This window comes from Palaemon carinicauda, chromosome 18 (genome assembly GCF_036898095.1).
Source record: "Palaemon carinicauda isolate YSFRI2023 chromosome 18, ASM3689809v2, whole genome shotgun sequence".
NCBI lineage: Eukaryota > Metazoa > Arthropoda > Malacostraca > Decapoda > Palaemonidae > Palaemon > Palaemon carinicauda.
In genome coordinates, this window is record NC_090742.1 from 64,379,332 (window position 1) to 64,381,831 (window position 2,500).

At 33.7% G+C, this 2,500-nt stretch overlaps 1 protein-coding gene across 1 annotated transcript in view; it reads left to right on the plus strand.

Annotated features, from left to right (window-relative positions):
- LOC137657864 (protein unc-13 homolog 4B-like) overlaps window positions 1-2,500 on the plus strand; it is a 47,916-nt gene that overhangs the window by 18,457 nt on the left and 26,959 nt on the right. Inside the window, exon 2 of the mRNA XM_068392467.1 lies at window positions 1,760-1,904. Within this exon, the coding sequence (XP_068248568.1) occupies window positions 1,760-1,904 (145 nt within the window). The remainder of the gene's footprint in view (window positions 1-1,759; window positions 1,905-2,500) is intronic.

Genomic DNA, 2,500 nt, shown 5'->3' on the forward strand with positions numbered 1-2,500 from the left:
AATCTGAATTAAACCTTAGACTAAGACAAAAGGAAGACATTATGAAAACAAATATACAATCACTTGTTTCACTGGAAATTATTTTTATAAAAATATTTAATTATTGATAATAAAGTAGAAGAACTAACTCTTTAAGACTAATAGATATACAATAAGGAAATTTTAATGCACTTCACTGTTTAGCCTAAATCTCACAGGGCCAGTTACAAAATTTATGGTAAAAGGTACTTGAATTAACACACTACACTTGAATTAACATCCAATAAATTCACCAACGTTTGAACAACACCATACATGATATACATTGGGTAAAAATCACTTATTTACATTTGAGAGGACACACACTTGAGAGGAGAGAGGGCAGGCAAACTTTGGCTGGATCTCTTCTGCTACTTATTCATTCCTGGGAGCCATATATATTGACTTAATTCGTTTAGAAAATTCTAATAGATCATTCTCGTAGTGTGGTAGGCATAGCTCTAGCGGCTTAGGGTTGCCAGCAGAGTAATTTGAAGAAGGGGTACTAACCTTGCTTGCGCGGCAACCCTCTCTCAGCTAACTCTCTTGAAAATAAAAAGAAGAGTAAATCTATTTAGAGAATTTTCATGGACTTTCTAACCACGTGGGAACATAACAAATGACGTAATCCCTCGTGCTCATATCTCGTGTGTATAATACAGCATTCCTAAAGAAGATTACGTAAGACTTCGTAACAAAACTACATGAAATAAAAAAAGTTAATTCTTTAAAATAACGTAAATTTACATATACTGAATTGAATGAAAATACAATTGAATGAATGACGAAAGTCATGTGTAATTTACATACATTAATTAAACCTACGAGAGTGGAACACACCTTACGAGCTGGCTATATATCTCTTTAATACACAAATTAAATACATGAATAGAATATTTATTCTTATGCTAGACCAGCTTCGTAAGAATGTATATTAAAAAATAAAAAAAATAATGCTTCTAGAACTGTAAAACAATAACAATATGGTATCATCCCATTCATTGAAAATTTGTTTTCTTTTATATCCTGCTTAACATTGTTTTACATCTTAATGCATTAAATAACTCCAAATATATTCTGAATGAAGTGTTTTAAAATATGCCCGGAGTTTGTAGAAAGTAAATTACCCAAAGTAATCTTTTTAAAGAACGTTCCTTTGGTTATTTTCAATGAAGATAAAGTAATTTGTGTGTGCTTGTTTCTTTCTGGATTCAGGCTGATTAGCTGGTGTCTCAGTCATCTGGAAAAATGTCATTGTGATGAAGATAGTGTCCGAAATATACATAATTAAGAGCACAACTAGCTGGTTTACGTGTAGTCTATTGACCTGTATGTTCAGGTCAAGATGCTTGTTATTGTAATATTTTATGCACTATTTCGTATTTTCAAACTCGGGATTCAATATTATTGTCGAAGTGTTCATAGAATTGAAAAAGTTTTCTGTAACTATCTCATGATAAAAAAATGAAAATAAAGATGCATATTTCTCATTCTTTTGTTAAGAATTGAATAATAGTACTGTGTTTTTACATTGTTTATTACAAAATTGCACGAAAGGGAAAAAACTTTGTTACATATCTGAAAAGATTGAATTGTAGAATCAAAAGCTTCTCTGTCCGTCTGTCTGTCTGGAATCAGATTATGATAGATGTATAAAAACATAAGCAGCCGTTCCACATATCCAATTGTTCAGTTTCACCCGGATTAATTTTACAATTTTCATCTTTCTTTCTACAGACAGTACCGCCGAGGCTGACCTTGACTCACAGGAGCAAAACGAGAGCATTTTCTACATTTCCCAGCCTGCGAGTGACGTCACACTGTTGCCAGATGCCGGGGAGAACATTTCGGAGTCCAAACCACCATCACCGGTCATGGATGATCAGGTAATGCAATCCTTAATTGCTCTATTTATCTCTTCAGTATTTAAACGTTTAATAGCAAATTATAAAAAACAAAAAAAATTAGATGAATCTATTTCAAAGAGGACCTTCTGTTTCATAAGAAGTCTGATTAGTGGTATGGCCTACTTGGCTAAAAAGGGCTGCAATGCATAGCTCTGGTATCCATGAGAGAGAGAGAGAGAGAGAGAATGGTAATAGTATTGGTAATGAGATATATGGACGCAATGCGCCCTTTCATTCTAAGTGCTTCAAACGACTCAAACATAGAAGTAGTATTTATATCAAGGTCTTCACCAATCAAAATTCTTGATGTTTTTGCAAAGAAATAGTAAATTAAAAGAGAGAGAGAGAGAGAGAGAGAGAGAGAGAGAGAGAGAGAGAGAGAGAGATTTTTTATTGTTTTAATCAATTTATTGCGCCCATTGGCGTCAGACATTTGAGTAAGAGAGAGAGAGAGAGGAGAGAGAGAGAGAGAGAGAGAGAGAGAGAGAGATTTTTTATTGTTTTAATCAATTTATTGCGCCCATTGACGTCAGACATTTGAGTAAGAGAGAGAGAGAGAGAGGAGAGAGAGAGAG